The 22074-nt window shown below is 42.1% G+C and overlaps 1 protein-coding gene across 5 annotated transcripts in view; it reads right to left on the reverse strand.

The window, feature by feature from the left end:
- Nucleotides 1–22074, reverse strand: part of MID1 (midline 1) — a 388352-nt gene that overhangs the window by 57112 nt on the left and 309166 nt on the right. For all 5 annotated transcript variants that reach the window (XM_037821570.1, XM_037821568.1, XM_037821571.1 and 2 more), the window contains exon 4: nucleotides 8936–9043. In XM_037821570.1, the coding sequence (XP_037677498.1) occupies nucleotides 8936–9043 (108 nt within the window). The remainder of the gene's footprint in view (nucleotides 1–8935; nucleotides 9044–22074) is intronic.

Consider the following 22074-nt stretch of genomic DNA (forward strand, 5'->3'; position numbering starts at 1 on the left):
GAACTTATCTCCTGCTATGGAGAAAAGAACATTCTTTCCCTGGAAGTCTGTGGGCTGAGCCTCTGCGGTCTGTCCAACTCTAAAGGCCATCAAACTATTTATTTCAAAGAATCTGCAAGAATCTGAGAGCAGAATTATCAGTATATGTTAATGTGTGACAACATCACGTGAATGATAACCTCCTTGCTTTGAGGATTGGTGGGGAGTTGGTCAACACCAGGCTTACCCTCTGTGGTTGGCACCAGAAAGAGAGGAAGACAAAGTCACAAGGCTGAAGAAATGTTCCAGCACCACCTCCACAGTTCTGCACTGTTCTTCCTTACCTCCCCACCCTCAAGTGCTGGTCCGAGGCCCTCACACCCCTGGCCCGTCCTCAGGGCTCCAAGCCCACACTCGCCCTCCCTGCTCAGACCCCCAGCTTCCCAGGGTGCGGCCACCCGCACCCTTCACTCTTTGAAACACCTCTGTCACCACATGCCCTGACCCAGGCCTTAGTGCACCGGGAATCCTAGGGCCTGGAATCAACTAATCCTTGGTAAGACGTCAAGATGTTAACTCAAGAGAAAGCCCAGCTGGGCTGCCATCTTTTCTGAGTAACGTTTGCTTTCTAATATTACCCTCTGGGATAATATCTCTAGAAAATATGCACTTAAAAAAAAGCAGAAAATCTCCAACATGCAGAAAATGTAAATGGTGATATGATGAACCTTCATGTACACACCATCAGCTTTACCAAATCTCAACATTTGCAGCATTATAAGCTTCAGATTTTTCAAAAGGAAGTAAAACATTATCGATAGCCTTGACGCTCCTGTGTGCCCCTCCCTACTCTTATTCACGCCCCTCTCCAGAGGAAAACACCCTCTTGAATTGAGGGTTTATCAGTCTCAAGCATGCTTATGTACACACAGCAATATGTTTATCATAAACAATGTATGTGTTGATGTTGCAGTTTATCAAATTTTATATAACTGTTATCATTCCATAGAAATCATTATAAAACTTACTTTAGTTTTTTGATTGATCAATGCTGATACATAATCACTCTAGTTCATTCATTCAATTCCAAAGACCTCTCCACTATATAAATATACAATTTATTTAATGGTTTTAAAAGCCACTTTATTCCTGACATTCTCTCAAGTGTTAGGGACTCCCAATTGAATAAGCCAAGCCCTTGATTTTGGGGCTTGCCCTTACGAAACTTATTCCTGCAAAGGAGAGGCTAAGCCCACTTATAATTGTGCCTAAGAGTCACCCCCAGAGAACCTCTTTTGTTGCTCAGATGTGGCCTCTCTCTCTCAGCCAACTCTGCAAATAAACTCAATACCCTCCACTCTACATGGGACGATTCCCACAGCTGTAAGTTCCCCTGGCAACGTGAGACATGTCTCCCAGCGATGAGCCTGGCCCTGGCTTCGTGGGATTGAGAAAGTCTTCTTGACCAAAAGGGGGAGGAGAAATGAAACAAAATAAAGTTTCAGTGGCTGAAAGAATTCAAATAGAGTTGAGGTCATTCTGAAGGTTATTCTTTTGTATTATGTAGATCTTTCTTTTTAGTTTTTAGCTTATTAGAATAATTAGGAGTAAATACCTGAACTGTTGCACTGCAACCCAGTAGATTTGATTCTTGATGATGATTGTGTAACTATATAGCTTTTATCGTGTGACTGTGTGATTGTGAAAATCTTGTGATTGACATTCCATTTATCCAGTGTATGGGCAGATGAGAAATAAAATAAAGACAAAAAAAAATAGGTGGTGAAAGGGGTATGGGATGGTTTGGGTGTTCTTTTTTATTTTTTTGGAGGAATGAAAATGTTCTAAAATTGATTGTGGTAATGAATGCACAACTATATGATGATACTGTGAGCCACTGATTGTATACTTTGGATGGATTATATGGTGTGTGAATATATCTCAATAAAACTGCATTAAAAAATGCTTTATTGAGATATAATTAACATACAAAAACAGCACGTCGAAAGTGTACACTTTTTGAAATGTATGTAAACACCTGTGAAACCATCGCCACAATCAAGACAATGAGCACAGGTATCACAACCCAAAGTTTCTCCCTGCCCTTTCAGAATGCCTCCTGCCTGTTCCTCCCTGTCACCCCCACCCTAAGCAACCACTGATTTCCTTTCTATCAATCTGATCTGGAGTCTGCTGGGACTCCTGGAAGTAAAACACAAAAAGTGTGGAGCCGCCCCCCCCCCCCCCGCCTCCCCAAGGCTGGGCCTCCAAGAGGTTTTCTCTCTCAAGCTAGGCCACGACGGGTCTCCAGCAATTAGCCAATGACCCTCTGATGCTGGCTCAAGATGCAGTTTCTTCCCCAGGGAAGCTGTGATTGTCTGTATCTGCCCATGTCCCCAGTTTCCTGTGCAGCGATTTGTCCTGTCACCTCAATTCTCTGACAGATCTAGGGAATTGTTAATTTTTGGTTTTTTGGCTTTTTTCTTGTAGTGAGGTTGGGAACAATGACATCCAAACTCTTTACACACCAGCCTGGAAACTGGAAGATGAGAGCTTAATTTCTTACTTTTAATATTTTTTCCATTGCTTTTTAAAAGAATTGAATTTGCCCTCAAATACCTCTTTGCTGCTTTTTATTGGTTATGATATATAGATCTATCATTGTAGTTCAGTTCTAAATGTTTTTAGAAACTATTATTGTGAAAACTTAGTTACATGAGAGCAAATTTTAGTGTCCAGTGTAAAAGCTCTTATTTTATTGTTGATCATTTCTAATTAGATGCATTTGGTGGTCATAGAATATGGGCTGGGGGAAGTCAGTCTTGGAAGCTTGTTAATGCTTCCTCTCCAACCAAGTATGTGATAATTATTTTTAAGCCCCATTTTGTAGTTTTACGGATATCATTTTCTATTTTTTTGTTCAATTTTAATGGGCATTTGTCATGCTTTAATGGCACTCAGAATCTTTTGTGTCTTCCTGTGTTTATGGAAATCCCCAGGTGGAGACCAAAATTCAGTTTCCAAACTTCCCTTAGCTGAGTTTTTTCTCTTTCTCTCTTTCTGTGTCGACATTTTCACCTCCCAAACTGCTAATTTGTTATTTTTAATACCTATTTTTTTTATTTCATTTCCTCCTTTTGTGGTTTCCCTTGTATTTCCTTTTTTGCTGTTTTTCTATAGAAGTTATTGCTTCATTTATTTCTTAGACCATCTTAAGAATATTTATTTTAAAGTCTTTTTCAGATTTTTCCATAAAAATAATTTCATCTGGGATGAGATAATGTTGTCTTTGCTGATTTGGTTGGTTGTATTTTTAGAAATTAGAGATTTCTTTCTATGTGGTGGAATTTTGGTTTGAATTTCAGTTTGCATGGGAGGTCATTTATATTCTTTACTCTCTCCCCATCTCTGCTCAGCCTACTAGTCTAGACCTTTTACAGTCGCCTTCACCTGGCCCCTGAGCTAGGATAGGATTCAGGAATCCTATCTTACTTCTACATTTTTGAGGCTCCCATTCTGAGGGAGTCTTAGGAATTTGCGGATCCAGGCCCCAAGCCAACAATGGACTGGCTCTGGACCCCCCAACCTGAAGTTTGCTAAAAGCTCTGACCCCACGTAGAGACAGCTCTGCAACAATCTTCCCAGCCTCTTTCAGTGTAGTGAGGAGTCCTATACAGCCTGTCCTAGTTTGCTAATGCTGCAGAATGCAAAACACCAGAGATGGATTGGCTTTTATAAAACGGGGATTTATTTCGCTACACAGTTACAGTCTTAAGGCCACAAAGCGTCCAAGGCAACACATCAGCAATCGGGTACCCTCACCGGAGGATGGCCAATGGCCTCCGGAAAACCTCTGTTAGCTAGGAAGGCAGCTGGCATCTGCTCCAAAGCTCCGGCCTCAAAACGGCTTTCTCCCAGGACGTTCCTCTCTAGCAAGCTTGCTCCTCTTCAAAACATCACTCCCAGCTGCACTCTCTTTTCTCTTTGAGTCAGCTCATTTATATAGCTCCACCGATCAAGGCCCACCCCGAATGGGTGGGGCCAAGCCTCCATGGGAACATCTCATCAGAATTATCTCCCACAGCTGGGTGGGGCACACTCCAAGCAAATCCAACCAGCACCAAAACTTCTGCCCCACACAAGACTACAAAGATAATGGCATTTGGGGGACACAATACACTCAAACCGGCACACAGCCCAAGGCATTAAACAATGAGCCTGAGATCAGTCCACGATCCCACCTGGAGCATTTCTAGCCCCTTTTATCCACAGCTCCATGGGCTCTTTATCCGTAGGAGTTGAAGTCACAGCTGCCTCAGTCTCTTCCAGACCAGTCACGGCTTTGCGGGGTTGTTCCATTTCTGGCCCTTGGAGCTGTTTCCCTTGTGTGGGGCCCGGGGACGTCCCTTTGCTTTGCTACTTTGTGATGCTCTCTATCATTGCCACATGTCGGGGTTGGTGCAAGTGCACCAAAGCATGAGCTCTGTGCACCACCTGGTCAGGAACTTGGGGACACATCTTCACCATTTTGATCTAGCTCATGAAAGAAGTCCTCATGCTGGGAAGTGCAAGCTAAGGAAGGGCAAGGATGACATGCTGGCCTGGAAGTCCTGGTAGAGTGTCCTCGTGGTCTCAGTCAGAGCCCCCAAAGACACTGTCATCCTAATCCCTGGAACCTGTGAATGTGTCACCTTACACAGCAAAAGGGACTTTGCAGATGGGGTGAAGTTAAGGATCTTGAGAAGCGAGATGATCCTGGGTTATCCAGGTAGGACCAAGGTTATTACAAACATCTTTATAAGAGGCAGGCAAGAAGGTCAAAGTCAGAGAAGGAGATAGGACAATGGAAACAGATGTTGGAGTGATGCGAGGAAGGGGCCTGTCCTAGTTTGCTAATGCAGCAGAATGCAAAACACCAGAGATGGATAAGCTTTTATAAAACGGGGGTTTATTTCACTACACAATTACAGTCATAAGGCCACAAAGCGTCCAAGGTAACACATCAGCAATCGGGTACCCTCACCGGAGGATGGCCAATGGCCTCCGGAAAACCTCTGTTAGCTAGGAAGGCAGCTGGCATCTGCTCCAAAGCTCCGGCCTCAAAACGGCTTTCTCCCAGGACGTTCCTCTCTAGCAAGCTTGCTCCTCTTCAAAACATCACTCCCAGCTGCACTCTCTTTTCTCTTTGAGTCAGCTCATTTATATAGCTCCACCGATCAAGGCCCACCCCAAATGGGCGGGGCCACGCCTCCATGGGAACATCTCATCAGAATCATCTCCCACAGCTGGGTGGGGCACATTCCAAGCAAATCCAACCAGCACCAAAACTTCTGCCCCACACAAGACTACAAAGATAATGGCATTTGGGGGACACAATACACTCAAACCGGCACATTCCACCCCCTGGAACCCAAAATGACATTATCTTTCCAAATACAAAATACATTCATTTATCACAAAAACTTAAATCATTTCAGTAACAAAAGTTAAGTACAAAATCCCATCAAAATAAGTTTAGGCTTGGTCAGTTCTAAGGCATAATTCCCCTCTAGCTGTGGATCTGTGAACCTAGAACAAGTTATGTGCTTCCAATATACAAAGGAGAGACATTCATAGGATAAACATTTCCATTGCCATAAGGAGAAACAGTAAGGAAAACAGGGTTAACAGGAGCAAAACAGTTCCTAAAACCCACAGGACAAAGTCCATTAGATTTCAAAGTCCGAGAGTCATTTCCTTGGGGCTTGAGAGAGTGGGAGCCTAACCCTTCCCAAGGGCCTTTTCGGCAGCCGTTCCTCTCCAAACACTTAGGTGAGTGCTCCAACATTTCCACACATTGGGGAGACCACCTTCTCGGCCCCACCCTCCTCAAACATCGGGGCAGCTCCCGGATTCCCTTCCATCTCCGGGGCACACGCTCAACCCCTTCAGAACAGTGGGGTGGCAGCCAGGCTCTCCCCAATTCCCTGGAAATGTGCTCCAACCTCTTTGGGACCTGAGGTGGCAAAACTCTTCCAGAGCATCGAGGCGGAAAGCCCGCCCTTGACCTCCAGGGCAAACTCACCCTTTCCATGCATGTGGGCTGCTCCGCTCTCCCAGCCCCAAACCTCTTGACTCCAGACCTCAACCTCCATGGCTCTGTCTTTGAAGAGATTTTTCCTTTAATTTTTTCCTTGTCTGTCTCCTCCAGTCCAGACCGGCAATGGCTCCGTCTATAAAGATCTCGCAAAAATTCTGTTGGCTTTGCATGAAGCATGCAGGGGTCAAAGCCATCAGACAATAGGAGTTTCCACAAATCCTTTCTGCTTAACTCCTTATCCAATCTTGGCTTGTCCTCAGGTTGGGCTGCAGCTTCTGGGATTCCACCCCCTGGAAGCCTGTAATTTTCCAAGCCATCAACTTCTGGTTTCTTTGAACCCAAGAGTTCAGTTCTAAGTTTATCTCTCTCTGCTCGCATTTTACTATAAGCTGCAAGGAGAAGCCAGGATATGTCCTCCACACGTAGTCTGGAGATCTCCTCAGCTAAGTATTCCAGGTTGTTGCTTCCAGATTCTTCCTTCCATCTGACACCAGGACTCAATTTTGCCAAATTTTGTGCCACTTTAAAACAACGATCACCTTTCTTCCAGTTTGCAACAACACATTCATCATTTCTGCTCAAGTCCTCATCAGAAGTGTCTTTAGAGTCCATATTTCCACAAACAGTCTCTTTAAAGCAGTTTTGGCCTTTTCTATCAAGCTCCTCACAACTCTTCCAGAAACTCCCCCTTATCCATTTAAAAAGCCGTTCCAACATGTTTGGTATTTGCAAACTCAGCAGCAAAAGCACCCCACTTCTCTGGTACCAAAATCTGTCTTAGTTTGCTAATGCAGCAGAATGCAAAACACCAGAGATGGATAAGCTTTTATAAAACGGGGGTTTATTTCACTACACAATTACAGTCATAAGGCCACAAAGCGTCCAAGGTAACACATCAGCAATCGGGTACCCTCACCAGAGGATGGCCAATGGCCTCCGGAAAACCTCTGTTAGCTAGGAAGGCAGCTGGCATCTGCTCCAAAGCTCCGGCCTCAAAACGGCTTTCTCCCAGGACGTTCCTCTCTAGCAAGCTTGCGCCTCTTCAAAACATCACTCCCAGCTGCACTCTCTTTTCTCTCTTTGAGTCAGCTCATTTATATAGCTCCACCGATCAAGGCCCACCCCCAAATGGGCGGGGCCACGCCTCCATGGGAACATCTCATCAGAATCATCTCCCACAGCTGGGTGGGGCACATTCCAAGCAAATCCAACCAGCACCAAAACTTCTGCCCCACACAAGACTACAAAGATAATGGCATTTGGGGGACACAATACACTCAAACCGGCACAGGGCCGCAAGCCAAGGAATATGGGTGGTCCCTAGGAGCTGGAGAAGGCAAGAAAATAGGTTCTCCCCTAATGTCTCCAAAACGAACTAAGTCCTGTTGACTACTTGATTTTGGCTCAGTGAGACTGACTGTGGACTTCTGAGCTCTAGAACTGTAAGATAACAAAATTTGTGTTGCTTTAAGCCACTGTTTGTGATAATTTGTTAGAGCAGCAAGATGAAACTAATACAGGTCTTGAGAGCTGTTCTCTGCACACATCCATGTAAAGGTAGCAAATTAGCTTTTCTCATCACAGTAATAATTAATTGCAGCTGCATTTCAGGCAGCCATGGGTCAGAGAACCTCAGAGAGGCCAAACCTTAAGAGATGTGCACATGTGCTGCCAAATGATGGAAAAGGAAATATATTCTGTAAGGATTCCTATCTGATGCTCAGTGCTCTTCTCAACCTGACCATTTGTATGTGGGGACACGTTTAAGTCCCATGTTTAAGTCAGTCCTTGGCCGGGGAATAACGCCAGGTTAATGACAGAACCATAACAGCTTCAAAAACACGTTTGACTTTAACTTTTCAGATCACATTGCAATTTGCTTGTATTAGTATTTTTCAATCTAAGTAGGCAAAGTAATATAAAATATTTCATGTTAGAAGATTCCTTTGAAACTCTGTAAAAATCAGAGAAAAATACAAACATCAACTATTATAAACCCCATGGATAGTCAATTCTTGCAAATTTGATTTCAATAAACTATAGTTATGAGTAGTTGTAATAGGAAATTCATGAACTCCTTGGCCCTTGAATGAATATTTTTCTTTTCAAAAGGTTTAGGAAACTATCCTTTGAGGGTGGCAGGGAAATGGGCAAAATAAAAAGGATCATAAGTATTTCAATAAAAATATGACAAATTTAAAAATAGAATTAAGTGATGAATTCTAAAATTACCAATTATTTCTAAATGAATTTTGAATAAATAAGGAAATGGCCATAATACTATAATATAAATTTGTGAATTTCTTTATGAATATACTTTACTGTAAAAGCATAGGAAATAGTAATAGAACTACTGTTTATATATTCACAAAGGAGTACATGATATCATACAAGTATAGGAGTTTTGCCACCATGAAATTTTACCTGTCTTAGTTCCCTCAAGGGCATGGGAAAGCACTTCATAATTCCTAGATATAAAATCTGACATCTTTTTCATTTATTCAATACCCAGATACTCTGCTAGTTGCTAGGATATTAGAAACAAATATGAAATGGATTCTGCCTCCATGGAACCTACTTTCTTATAGAGAAGAGAGAATGGGGACAATGGCTCTTGTTGACAAAACCTCTGTGCCGCCCCCTGGAGTTGTGCAAAGGAGCAGGTCTTTTGTTAGAGGTATGCACAGGGGGCCATGATAATACAAAGACAGCGGTGGAGAAAGAAACTGCCAAGCAAGGGCCTTTGAACTAGGCCTAGGAAGAGATTATAGAACATATAGAAACAGCATGTTCAACATTCCCCAAACCACTCAAGTATATGGAGTATGACATTTTCTCCAGGTAGAGAAGATGAAGTCTTCTGCTTTGAGGTCTTACCTTTCCTTCTTTGATCTTGGTTCCAATAATCTGTCGTCTTTGCTGAATGATCTCAATGAGAAGGTCACACTCCTCCATCAGTTTGGCTTCTTGACGTGATGCATTAACCTACAGGATAGATACAATGGTAAGCATTAGTTCGGCCTTTGTTTCCAGTTAAATGCTATTTTTAACTCAGACTAGTATGTTTCTAATAATCTCTTAAAAGAGGTCTTAAATGTGAATTCTTCTTCCTATTTTAAAGGTGAACAGGGTGGCAAATACTGAAGCTACATGCCCACTATCTATCTTGCATCCCAGCAAGACATTATCCAATGACAGCAGACTTTTCTGAGAAGACAGACTCAACTTCAGAATCTTTCTTAACACATGTGCACAGCCATTACCAATGATTTGGAAACTGACACTTGAAATATATATTTGCCATCCCTATTTTTATATTTTGAAAACAATGTGTCAAATTTGGCTTATTGAAAGTAAGTTTAAAAAAGAAAAAGAAACAAATCTGAATCTTTTGTGGTAGACAGATCACTGTCAACGTCATTTGGACAAATTTTCCAAAAGCAAGGTGGAAAGGTTATATCACATTTCTTTGAAATACACACATCAATTTTGTATTTAATCACTATAAAATATACCAAATAGGAAAAATGATGGTTGCATGATTTTATTAATCTTATGAGAGAATTATAAATTTAACTCCTGGCACCCATACTGCTGAAAGAGCAAAATTCTACAATGAAAGCATACCATTCTCCTGGAAAGCTGGATCATTATAGAGTGGCTTATATTTGAAGTTTTTGAGCCTCACTGTTTGCAAGGGAGGATTCTAACTAGCTCATTCTTGGCAACTGGGCTTGGGAAATCCTCTGCACATGCTATTTCCTCCACCTCAGAACAATGCTGAAATGCTTGTTCACAGAGACCCAGATTTCACAGCTGTGGGAGGTACAGATAGCACGTTTGAGTTGTCTTATTTTACCAAAGCCATAGGAAAAGCTGCAGTATAGCAAAGAATGACAATGGCACTGATTACTCTAGCATATTTCAGGGAGGAGACATGGGCCAGTCATTAAGCTTCTGATTCAAGATACTTTATTTCAACTGGCATAATTTCATTCTCTACAAATGAGGAAAAACTAGAAGCCAGGTCATGAGTTCAGGATAAAAAAAAGTGCTGATGACTGCTCAGAGAAACCATTTTCTGATTTCAGAGGTCCAGAATTGCTTGCACTTTATTCCTGATAGTTATAAGACATGACCAAGAGACTGTTCAAGACATCTTCTTATTGAGATGATGATGATCATAGGCCATGCACGGCAAACCCGGTGGTCTCACCCTACATCAGATGAGCACACAGAGGCATCTGCAAAATGTTTGCTCAGTGAACAAGGGAAAAAAATTAAATGCTGGCTTGACAAGTACAGAATGTTGAACTCAGGCTAATGGTTCAAGGAAGTTAATCACCTGGCTCAGTTTCTCCTACCATTACATTTAGGTCCATTACATTTTAGATCCCCTTGAGAATTCTCAAATAAATTTAGCTATGTATTGAAATACTTACTTGAAACTCCACTACTCTTAATAAATTCCATGTTTTGCCTTTTGACCTCAAACTGAAGTTAATAACTGACCACTACTGAGTGTGAAAAAGATGGGTGTTTTATGATAGGGGAAGTGAAATTTCTGGTAAGTAGCACCTGGACTTGGGAAGTATCCACTAGAATGAGCCCTAAATGCTAAATTGTACTTTAGTCTATAATCCAGGTAAATCTGATTGCCCTGATGGGGAAGGGATCTTTGTTGTATTCAGTGAGGTGTTGTAAGCACCTCCACCACGTTTGACTCAGAACAGGCATCCAAAACCATCTGTTGAATGAATGGGTGGTGAAAATGACCTTTCAAAAAGAGGTAGGGTAAAATGTAATGAAGCAAGTAGCTATCAGGATAAACCGCAAGCACTTACTCTGCAGGTATTGGATTTATTGGTTTTATAGGACTGTGTAGACACAAAATGAGATCCACAGGGTTGTTTTTCTTTGGGGGGAGACTGATTTTTCTTTTCAGCTTTATTGAGATACAGTTCACATGTCATAAAATTCACCTATTTAAAGTGAACAATTAAGTGGTCTTTAGTATATTCACAGAATTGTGCAACCATTGTCATAATCCAATTTCAGAACATTTTCAACACCCCCAAAAGAAATCCCAAACCCATTAGCAGTCACTCCACATCCACCATACCCCCCCCCCGCCCCAGCCCTAGGCAATCACCGATCTACTTTCTATCTATTGATTTGCCTATTCTAGACATTTCATATAAATGGAATCAAATAACATGTGGTCTTTTGTGCCTGGCTTCTTGCACTTAGCATGATGTTTTCAAGGTTCATCAATACAGTAGCTGTATTAGTACTTCATTCCTTTTTATGGCTGAATAATATTCCAATGTATGAATATACCACAATGTGCTTATTCATTCATCAGGTGATGGCCATTTGGGCTGTTTCAATTTTGATTATTATAAATAATATTGCTATGAACATTCATACAAGTTTGTGTATGAACATATGCATTCCTTTCTCTTGGGTATATACCTAGGAGGGGAATTGCTGGGTCACATGTCAACTCTATGCTTTGCTCTTTGAGGAACTGCCAAACTATTTTCCAAAGTGGCTGTGTCATTTTACTTCCCCACCCACAGTAGATGAGGGTTCCAATTTCTCCATATCCTCACCAACACTTGCTATTGCCTGCCTTTTTTTAATTTAGCCATCCTATTGCCTGTGAAGTAGTATCTCTTTGTGGTTTTGATTTGCATTTGCTTGAAGCTAATGATAATGAGCATCTTTAATGTGCTTATTGGCCATTCATGTATCTTTGGAGAAATGTCTTTTCAGATCTTCTGCTCATTTTTAAATTGGGTTGTGAGTCTAATTATTGAATTGTATGGCTTCTTAATATATTCTGGATACAAGTTCCTTATCAGATGTATCGTGTACAAATATTTTCTCCCATTCTATGGATCATCTTCTCACTACTTGGTGGTATCCTTTGAAACACAAAAGTTTTAAATTTGATGAAGTACAACTTATCTACTTCCTTTATTTTTGCTTATGCTTTTGGTGTCAGATCTGAAAAAAAAAGTGCCTAAACTGGGGTCATGAAGATTTATGCCTATGCTTTCTTCTAGTTGTTTAATCTTATGTTTAGGTCTGTGATCCATTTTGAGTTAAGTTTTGTGTTTGGTGTGAGGTAGGAGTCCAACTTCATTCTTTTGCATATGGATATCTAGTTCTTCCAGCATCACTTGCTGAAAAGACTACTCTTTCCCCACTGAATTGTCTGGGTAACTTTGTCAAAAATCAACTGATCCTAATGTGTGGTCCTCCGGTTTTGATGTTGTCACTAAAACATTCTATGCTTAAAGCTCTTCTAGTTTGACTAAACCTGATGAGACCCTGTGATGGTTTGGAGGTTTTATGGACCCCAGAAAAGATCATGTTCTTAAAGCTAATCCATTCCTGTGGGTGTAGACCTATTGTGGGTGGGACCCTTTGATTAGGTTATTTCTGTTGAGGCATGCCCCAGGTGGGTCTTAATCCCCTTACTGGAGTCCTTTATAAGAGGATAAATTCAGAGAAAGCTCGAGAAGACAGAGAGAAAGCCATAGAAGCTCAGAGAGAAAGCCACAGAAACAGAGAGGAAGCCACTGAAGCCAGAATCCGAAGCAATAAAACCAGGGAGAGAAAGGAGAGACCAGCAGATGCCACCATGTGCCTTGCCACATGACAGAGGAGTCCAGGATAGGGGCAGCCTATCTTCAAAAAGAAGGTATCATCCTGCTGATGCCTTCATTTGGATACTTTCATGGCCTCAGAACTGTAAGCTTATAAACAAATAAGTTCCCATTGTTAAAAGCCAGCCCATCTCTGGTATATTGCATCTCGGGCAGCTTTAGCAAACTAAAACAGACCCCACTGATAATTCTAGAGTAGGAACCACGGAACATGACATGGAGTATCAAATTCACCCATATGGTGATACTGTCCAAGTCAGGGAATGTTGCTATTTCAAAGTTTTCCTATTTTGCAAAATGAGGTGATTAATACCTGCTTGTTCAGCCAAGCCATGTGGGATTACTGTGGTGAATTCACATGTGAGGAAACATCCTAAAACTTATGAAGCAATTGACAAATCTGAGGTACTCTTGTCTGCACTGAGAAATTGTTTTGTTAACAGGCTAAGAATTAGTTTGGGATCCATTTCACTCTCCAAATCCTTGGTATGGTAGGAAAAGTGTCTTGATTGCTGTGGTAAGATAGGGTTCAATTTAATCCAAATTCTGCATATTCAATTTTTAGGATGGATAGGATCATTTTACAAAAAAAAAAGTGGATCAAAATCTACTTTGTTGAGCCAAATATGTTTTGAGAAAGCTGATACCACAGTCACCATTGCCCCAAAGTGTAAATTCCTAGAAATCTGGGAACATGATCTGTTAATTTTAGGCCAAGGATTTTCCTGTGATTTTTCAAGGAATGTAGACATGACTTTTGAAACCAGGAGAGTTGACTCTGTTTTTCCATTTTTGATTAAGTTTCCAAATTTTTATAACTCCAACATTCTTATATTGCAAAAGGTATAGTAAAATAAGTTGAACACTGTGCTGTATTTTTGAAATTATTCCACTACACAGAAGTTTTCCATAGTCTTGTTTTATATGTCACCTTAAAAAGAGCTAACGATTTGGTTGGACTTCCTTTCTTATATGGGCTATTAACGCAAATATGGCAGGGTCTATTAGTTACTTGCAGTGTGTTCAGGTGTTTTTAGTTCCCACGTTTGGTTTGGGAGCTGGCTGCTCCTGGTTATGATTTTAGTTTTCATTTCTGATACGCGTCTTTTGATTCTGAAGTCATTGACACTGATGGAAATGCTTTGAGTAGGGCCCAGCTGAGGATGCAAGAATCAACCCACAAACCTTCCCTCCTTAAACCTGCACTTCTGACTTGCACGGACAGGGTATCCGCAGGCACTCCTGATTCTGCCTTTGACTGGCCAACCTCCTCCCAAACTGTGTATTTCTCTCCCATCCAGTGTGACCCTGACTGTCCCAGGGTTTGCGGGCAGGAACAGGCTAGAACAAGGAGGGACATCACGCAGGACACACAAGAACAGAGGCTTGCCTGCAGGGAACTCGGGACCCACTCTTGAAACTCCCAGGGTCATTTTGGTGCTTCTCTTTAGTAAAGACCATGTCCTCCTGACCCTTTAGCGTCTGACGAAAGAAGAATTAGGAAGTCGAATAACAGAGAGAGTGTAAAAGGCAAACACTCCAGTCTTGTCCTCATACACCTGAGATCTAGCTCAGTAATGTGGGCCATTCTCTGCATTTCCACCTGTGCCAGACACGAACAATCAGTCGCAATCCCATGCAAGTTCCCACTGGGTACACAGTTTGCCTTCCCTTTCTAGAAATGCAGTTACATTTACTTAATCATTCCCCAGATTAGTTAATGATACAATAAATGGGTTAGTCATTTTCTCCAGAGCACTTGGTTAGCAATACCCAGTAAAAAGGGTAAGTGTTATGGCATAAGAGTTTTACGGTATATAGCATTTCAGGGAAGTGGTGGGGTAAAGCCGACAATTTATTGTTGTTTTTTTTTCCTCATCACATATGTATAAACACTAAAGGGATGTAATTACATACACACACTAAAAGGTGGACTACATGTCTGTGAAATGTTCTTTAGCAGACTGTAAACGGTTTCTAAGTATTATTTCTAAAAACTTACTCTTGTAATTTGATTTGCATTCAACTACAAAATAAGATGTTCAGTGCATAGTGTAAACATCGTTAGATTTCAGACAGGCTTGGGCTTAAAACCTTTAGAAATAGTTTATGGGACTCTTAGAAGTGAATATTAGTAGGGAAAAATGTCTGGCCACTTTTCACAGGTGAAACTGGACTAACATACATTTTAGAAATCCTCATGTTATTTTGCAGTTCTTTGTTGTAATGAGTTAGCCATGTCCAGATTTTCAAAATCAAACCCTTTCCTTCCTACTGTGAAAGGAAACACTGACTTGATAGATCACTTCCTATTCGTACACAGATGGAAACACTGGAATGAGCTTGGGCCAGGATAACCCCGATGTGTCAGAGACAGGAAATTTTACTTTCGGGCGTTGTGGAAAGAGGGGCCCTGGGGTTGTACAATTCCAGAGGCCACCATTCACTCCGAATCCCATGGCAATGGTGCTCCCTGCAGTTGTGCAGCCGAGCGGCCCACAATCACAGCAGCCCACGACTGGCAGACTCTGGAAATTGTACCATCAACCCAGGGCTCCTTTACTTTAAGACTTTGAAACTTGCCATCTTGGAAACCACTACCAATGAGATTGGGGGATTAAAGGATAAATGTTTACAAGTTTATCTATGAGGGCCAATTCTAGGCAAAGCAAAGCTGTGCATTCTACAATGAGTTAAATGAAGGATACCTTGAGAAAGGTTAAAACTTACCCTTATATGACATTATGTTGACGTTGTTCTGGATTAGACTCGAAAGCACTTTGCTCTATTAATTGGAATTTGTAATTTTGTGTCTACATCCAAATTTAAAGGGGTTAGTGGTATTACAAAATGTGGCATAACCATCCCACTGTCAAAAAGAACAGTGTTGAAGGAGCAGTTCCGCTCTGCCCAGAGCTGTAAAGAAGCTGCTGCCTGGCTGGGAGACAAAAGGACGGGGACACCACACCCCAAGGCGACTGCTGACCAAGAGTGAGCAGACAAATGGCAAACTGAAGGGGCTTTTTATTGCCAAAGGCAACCGTGACGAACATTCCAGACCCCAGGGCCATAGTTGGACAGAATTTCCAGAAGGAACAATGAAAAGGATTCTAATACTTACATCTGTAGTTTAAGAGAGCCAAAGAGAATTGTGCAGGATCCGACAGTATTGCCGTAATTCACCTAATATGTTTACATGCAATCTGTACCCTGAGACTTACTCACTCAGAAGTCAAATATTTGTGGACCAAACTCAAGTAGATGGTAGAAGGGGTGGGGTGGGGGTGGGGTAATGGCCAGCTTCCCAGGGGCCCCGTCCTGGAGTACAGGATGTTTATAATGTTTTCTACATTAACTTAGTATTTAACATTTTATACTAAAACTTTTTAAACTCCAAAAAGGCCTTTAGAGAAAAATTAAAAATTGAATCAAGGGGCTTCTGGTGGGAAGTCACAGTAGCAATACCGTGGGTTGAAGCCATGTGTCATCAGGCCTTTAGCATAGGGCAATGTGGTGGAAAAGGACTTGGCCCAGAACAGATCAGTGCCACATATTAACTATTAACTATTCAGACAGGATTTTCCTATGTTTCTGCTAAGGGATCAACAATAGCCCCAAGGACTCTCGTATCAATCCTTTTTTTCTTGAGGTTTCCCAGATTGTGAAGCTTCAATGCTGGATAAGGTAACAAGATGCTATGAAAAATAGCACCACGCGGTGGAGAGCTGGGCAATGCATTTCTTCTCATCCATGAAACACAACTGTAACAATACAATAAACTGTCCAGCAAAAAAGCCACTGCTAATGCCTGAAATTTTGAAACCTCACACAAAGGAGTGTTTTAAGAACATCCCACACGACATGGCCATTACTCGCGATATGGTTGCCTCTGTATATTTTTAGTAAAGCAAAATCTCCAAACAATTAAAATAATTCAAGGTGACATACTTTTTAGAAAGAGCGGGTGCCGAAGGAGGCCACGGATCAGGACACGGGGTCTTAAGGAAGTCGACCTGGGTTTGACTGCCAGGTCTTTCTTACATACTAGTTGTATGTTCTCAGGTCTTTACTTAATTTCTCCGTACCTCAGTTTTCTCATCTGCATCACAAGGGAAATACCAACTCTTATTTGGTACACCAGTGGTTTTCAACCAGGAGTGATCTGCTACCTGGGACACTTGGCAATGTCTAGAGACATTTTTGGTTGTCACTACTGGAAAGGGGGGGTGCCACTGGCATCCAGTGGGTAGAGGCCAGGGAGGCTGCTAAACATCTGACAATGCATGTGACAGTCCCCAACAGCAAAGAATTATCTGGCTCCCAATACAAATAGTGCCATGGTGGAGAAACCCTGGGGTAGACTGTGGTGAGAACTAAACGAGTTCATACATAAAAAGCCACTGGCGAGTGCTTGGTAAATGTAATTAATCAATGTGGCTATTGTTAATACACTCTGTTTATCTGGAATATCCATAACAGAAGCAAAACTACAAGTTCTAGAACCAGTCAGCCTCCACTGATTACACAAAGACTTTCTGGCACGAACCAAACCATTTTCCATCTACATCTTTCATTGAGTCAATGGCTTTGGAAGATATAACACGAGGACTAACTCCAGAATTTTGGTAACTATTTTTAAAGGCTGCTTGCTGATGCAGTTGTGGGGTGGGGAGGGCAGAAGAGATTCTTCCCTGGCATAGAGCAAGGCTTGGGAAACTTTTCTTCTAAAGGGCCAGATAGTCAATATTTTAAGCTTTGCAAGCCCTACAGCCTTCATCTCAGCTGCTCAACTCTGCTGTTGTAGCACAAAAGCAGCCACAGACAATACGTAAATGAATGGGCATGGCTGTGTGCTAATAAAACTTTATTTACAAAAACGGGTGAGCCAGATTTGGCCCGAGGGCCTTTGATCCCTCCTAGTTTAGAAGAAAGATCGTGGATTTTGGAATCAAAGAGCTGGAGGTGTGGAAAATGTGTTTAATTTCTGTGAGAATGTTTTCTCATTTCCATTCTCCCAAAAAAATATCTGTCAAAACCTGGCATATAGAAGGTGCTCAATAAATAGTTTTCTTCCTTCGAGGCATGAATTGTTGCAAGCACTGAACTGATGGATTTCAGTTTGAAAGTGACAATATACTTGTAGTATGGTTTGTACTTTCCCATGATGCCCTACCCATGCCTGCCTAACTCGCAGTAAAGGGTAACCCTGCTGAGGCCTGACTTCAAATCTTGCATTCTTGGCATTAATGCCACAGACTTTTCTTTTTGTGTTTAATGGTAAACTCCGTTCAAAGCAGCTCCAAAATGAAGAGACAGAATGGAAGGTGTAGCTCATAATTCATTCAAAAACAATAAACTCCTCCCTTCCTTTCTCTCATTAATTACGGACTTCATAAAACAAATGCTCCACACCCTTCCCTTTGGGCCCAGGCACACAGAACGAAAAACGAAGTCAATTAACCTTGTCTCTATCAAGTCTTTTTCATAAAATTTCTGAAAGGTGATACTTTCTATTAGTAACTTTCAACAAATGTTGGAAAAACCAGCCTTTTGTAGTCAGATGGTAAAAATAACTTACAGAAGATGACCGTCAATGAGGGACAGGGAAGGTGGAGGGCATATGTTTCAGAGAAAGGGAGCTGCTTCTAATGGAAAGAGGAGCTTTCCAGCCAATGACCTTACTTTACTCATTTTCAGTCTTACATGCCATTTCCCATTAACAGACATTCTTTTGAGTTGTTGTGCCAAGATGTCTGAATCATGATGTACTGGAAAAATACAACACTGGACCTGTTTCGGGTTTGAGTTACTGGGGTAGAGATGCCATCTGCTCCCCTGCAAAGTTCTAGAGAATGAGGATGGGATCCCTGCCCTCTGGTATTGCTTAGAGTGAGAGAAATATACTTTGAGCATATCATCGATAAAACTTGAACTTGGACGTATAATTGGAAAATGTCAAGCTTTGGTCTGTTTCTCGGAAGCATCCATAAGTGATTTCTATGAAACATCTTTGCCTGGCTGTTGTCACCACAGAATACCAGCAGGGGCTGGTAGATGGAGTTGAAGTAACTTTACTGTCCAATGCTTAATATCCAATTAAGTCAAAAACAGTGAAAGAGAGGAAAGTTTAGAAAAAGTGAACACATGCACTATGGTCACAATGGGGAAAAGGGACTCGTGCTCTCATTCCATTGTGGAAGGGGTCTTGGGTTGTGTTCTCCCCAAGGCAGGCCATGAGGCAGGGAAGGAGGTACAAGCTGTTGTCAGGAGATATCAGTAGGGAAGGGAGATGAGAAAGGAGCCAATAAAGTGTGCTTTATCCAGACCGACTGGGGACAACCAGAGCTTACTCACGGTGGGCACCTCTGGGAAGCAGTATAGAACACGCTGGCTGATGGGGAGATGTGCAATCTTTATCTACTGTCTCCCATCAGGTGCCAGCGGGAGGCTGTTGGGGCCGGGCGGGCATTAACTCCCCTCTGGAATTATCTGGTCCTGCTCCCAGGCAGAGTCTCAGCCCTTCGTAGCTGGAAGTTCTCAGGCCTGGTGACACCAGGACCAGCGAGTCCTCTCTGTGTGTGGCACTGAGAGCTAGAGAAGGGCTGCTTATATTAGAGGAAACGACAATATGGACATTCCTTGAGATGAGCTCAGTGGGGTCAGAGGGAGCTGGTGTCACAGTCATCTAGTTTGTTCTACAGCTCTAAGTGCAGGGCCAAACAGAGTTTGCCTCCGACAGTGCTTTCTATCCTGTCTTAGTTTGCCAGGGCTGCTAGGACAAATACCATACACTGGTTGGCTTAACAAGAAGTTTTTCAAAAGCCAGAAGTCCAAAATCAGAATGTCGGCAGGGCCATGCTTTCTCCCGGAGTGGGTGCCGCCTGGCAATGGCACGCCTCCGTCACATGGTGATCTCTCTCTCCTCTCGGGCTTCTTCTGGCTTCTTCCTGGAGCTTTCTCTGACCAACTGGGTTCCAATTCCCTCTGTTTGTAAGGCCTCCAGTTACACAGATTAAGACCCAGTCAGATTCAGTTTGTCCCCCCCCCTTAACTAATAACACCACCTTCTAAAGGTCGTATTTACAAATGAGTTCACACCCACAGGAATGCAGATGAAGCACTGACTGACAAATCTTTTGTAGGGCACATGATTCAGTCCCTAACACTAACCTTGGGCATTCCTGACTTCACAGCCACAGTCTCCCTAAGACTGTTCATCTGCAACTGGCCATAAAAGGGTCTACATTTGAGCAATGGCCAGCCAAATTGCCAGGAAAAGAAAACATGAAATCTAGTTAGACAGAGTAAAATACAGATCTCTTTACCTTGAAACCCATTAATTTTTCATTTAAATTCACTGTGAACTTACTACTGTCTTCCTAAAATAATAAGGGTTTTAGAACTTTAAGCCTCAATATGTATAGTTTTCTGAAGTAAAACTGATTTTTAAAAATTCTGTGTTAGGGATTACTTAACACCTTCCTTTTTTAATTTCTTTTTTCACATTAGCTGAAAGGCCAACTGTATTTCTGTGTACAAATCTGACCGCTTGCCGTCTCCCCTTCCAACCTGGGAAGCAGAATGCTCTAAGTCTGTCAGGGTGGGAGGTGGGCTGAGGGTGGCGGGTAAGGCATCCTGCCAGGTAACGGAAACACTGCTTGCTTTAATTTTATTGCCAAGAACAAAGTTTTCTTATTGTTTACTAGAAACCCTGAAAGGCAGGCCTCATCAGCATAGTTCTAATTTTTTTGAGACCACAAATAAGATGACTTCTTTCGGGCCATTTCATGAAAAGCAGAAGGAAAAAGTACTTTATTCTGCAAAAATTAAAGCAAGCCTTTGTTTATGGGGCCAGCGCCCGATCGTAGGTTGGCGTGCCATGTGCTCTCTGTGGGCATCTGCTGGTGTCACTTCCTAGGCATGCTTTCTTTCCTCAGAGGAGATGGAGGCTATGTCCAAGAGACCACAACCCTCTCAGAAGCCATCGTCCCTTGGGATACCATCTCTTTATCATCACTGTTTTAGATAACATGCAAAAAGTAGGAACATTTTGCACCCAAATAAGCAAGCCAATACTCTCCTCTTGCAAGCCCTGTTTATAAAACTGGTAACAACACACATCTTAATTCATTGCTTATTGTGATTCCACCAGCAAAACAACCTTCCTCATGGTCCTTCCTTCTGGGCTGGAGGTTCTACTTCTCTCTCCATATACAGCATAGGTGGTCAGAGTAATTGGCTTGCAGAGATCTTTGCAACAGAGTCTTATTGGCAAGGAATGAATGGGAGAGGAAATGAGGAAGCTCTTGTTTCTCCATGAATGAGGAGGATGCTTCCGGCATAATGGTGCAAATAAATGAAACAATCCTTATGTACTTGTTGAGCGCCCACAATGCCCAAGCACCATGCTAGTGCCTGTGGTGGGAACTGAAATCTAAGTCCTGAACCTTGCCCTCTAGGGAGAACAGCTTCACTAGAAAATGATTAGCAAGCATCCAAGTGCACACAGGATTAACTAAGAAACCACGGACTATAGAGGTTCTAGACTGAGTGGTCCAATATGGCAGCCACTAGCCACCTGGTTTTGAGCATTTGAAATGTGGCTCGTCCAAATTGAGATGTGCTGTGAGTGTAAAACACATACATTAATAATATTTTATATTGACTACTTGTTGATATGGTAAAGCTTTCAATATATTGGGTCAAATAAGATATACTAGTAAAGTTCTGGGGAAGATGCTGGAGTAGGGAGCTGCAGGACTCAATCGTCCTCCAAAAACAGCTAGTGGGCAGACAGGAACTGTCTGAAACAACTGTTTGGGGCTCCAGAGGCCAGGGGAGCCTTGTACAGGACCCAGGGAAGGGCAGGATGAAGCAGCTGACACACTGCGCTAAGGAACTGGGAGGAGAGCACTCAGCGGCTACTGCCAGTGCCCAGACCGCACTCTCGAGGCTGGCCACCTTGGGTGGGGATGGCTGTGAAGCCAACATCACCCCAAGACCAAAGCCAGATAAAGATACTACAAGGAAAAAAAAATAAAGACCAGTTTCTCTAATAAATATAGATGCAAAAAAACCTCAACAAAACACTTGCAAATCGAATCCAACAGCACATTAAAAGAATTATACACCAAGATCAAGTGGGTTTTATCAAAGGTACACAGAGGTGGTTCAACAGAAGAAAATCAATTAATGCAACACCCCACCTTAACAAATCAAAGGGGGAAAACCACGTGATCCTCGTGATTGCAGAAAAGGCATTTGACAAAATCCAGCCTCCGTTCTTGACAAAAACACTTCGAAAGATAAGAACAGAAGGAAACTTCCTCAACATGATAA

Source organism: Choloepus didactylus, chromosome X (genome assembly GCF_015220235.1).
Source record: "Choloepus didactylus isolate mChoDid1 chromosome X, mChoDid1.pri, whole genome shotgun sequence".
Classification (NCBI taxonomy): Eukaryota; Metazoa; Chordata; class Mammalia; order Pilosa; family Megalonychidae; genus Choloepus; species Choloepus didactylus.